General features: G+C 46.7%; 1 protein-coding gene across 1 annotated transcript in view; it reads left to right on the forward strand.

Moving 5' to 3' along the window:
* LOC104779213 (probable metal-nicotianamine transporter YSL8) overlaps nucleotides 1-1,080 on the forward strand; it is a gene marked incomplete at its 3' end in the record, with an annotated part of 3,709 nt that extends 2,629 nt beyond the window's left edge. The window contains exon 8 of the mRNA XM_019243886.1: nucleotides 386-1,080. Within this exon, the coding sequence (XP_019099431.1) occupies nucleotides 386-1,080 (695 nt within the window). The remainder of the gene's footprint in view (nucleotides 1-385) is intronic.

The raw sequence follows: 1,085 nt of genomic DNA on the forward strand, positions 1-1,085 counted from the left end.
TGATTTTTCAGCAACATATGTGGGTGTTGGTATGATATGCCCATACATAATCAACATCTCTCTTCTATTGGGTGGAATTCTCTCTTGGGGACTTATGTGGCCTCTCATTGAAACCAGAAAAGGAGATTGGTTCCCTTCGAGTGCTGACTCTAGCAGCATGAGCGGTCTTCAAGCTTACAAGGTAAACTCCTCCATCACTCACTCTCTTAGTACGCCGCCTCTGCTGAAACATTTATCCTTTTGCTTGTTTAGGTGTTCATAGCTGTTGCTATGATCCTAGGAGATGGTTTGTACAACTTTTGCAAGGTGTTGACCCGAACCCTTTCAGGACTAGTCTCGCAGATCCGAGGTAAAGCTGGTTCGAGAACCTCTCTTGAACGCGAAGAAGAAGACCCTCCTGCTTCCCCATTGACCCCAAAGATATCTTATGACGACCAACGCAGAACAAGATTCTTCCTCAAGGACCAAATACCTTCTTGGTTTGCCGTTGGAGGCTATGTGGTTATATCTGCAGTATCTACAGCTATACTCCCTCACATGTTCTCTCAGCTGCGATGGTACTACATTCTGGTCATTTATGTCTTTGCTCCTATCTTAGCTTTCTGCAATGCTTATGGAGCTGGACTCACTGATTGGTCACTAGCATCAACCTATGGAAAGCTCGCCATATTTACAATTGGAGCATGGGCTGGTTCTGATCATGGAGGTCTTCTGGCAGGCTTGGCAGCTTGTGGAGTCATGATGAACATCGTATCAACAGCTTCAGACCTGACGCAGGATTTTAAGACCGGTTACCTAACATTGTCATCTCCAAGGGCCATGTTTGTGAGCCAAGTGATCGGAACAGCAATCGGCTGCGTGGTTTCGCCCTGCGTGTTCTGGCTTTTTTACAAGGCGTTTGATGATCTCGGCCTCCCAAACAGCGAATACCCTGCACCGTTTGCTACTGTGTACAGAAGTATGGCCAAACTCGGGGTTGAAGGCGTCTCGTCTCTACCAAGAGACTGTCTTGTGCTGTGCTACGCGTTTTTTGGTGTAGCCATAATCATTAACGTAGTAAAAGATGGTCTTGGTAACAGGTGGGG

Source organism: Camelina sativa, chromosome 3 (genome assembly GCF_000633955.1).
Source record: "Camelina sativa cultivar DH55 chromosome 3, Cs, whole genome shotgun sequence".
NCBI lineage: Eukaryota > Viridiplantae > Streptophyta > Magnoliopsida > Brassicales > Brassicaceae > Camelina > Camelina sativa.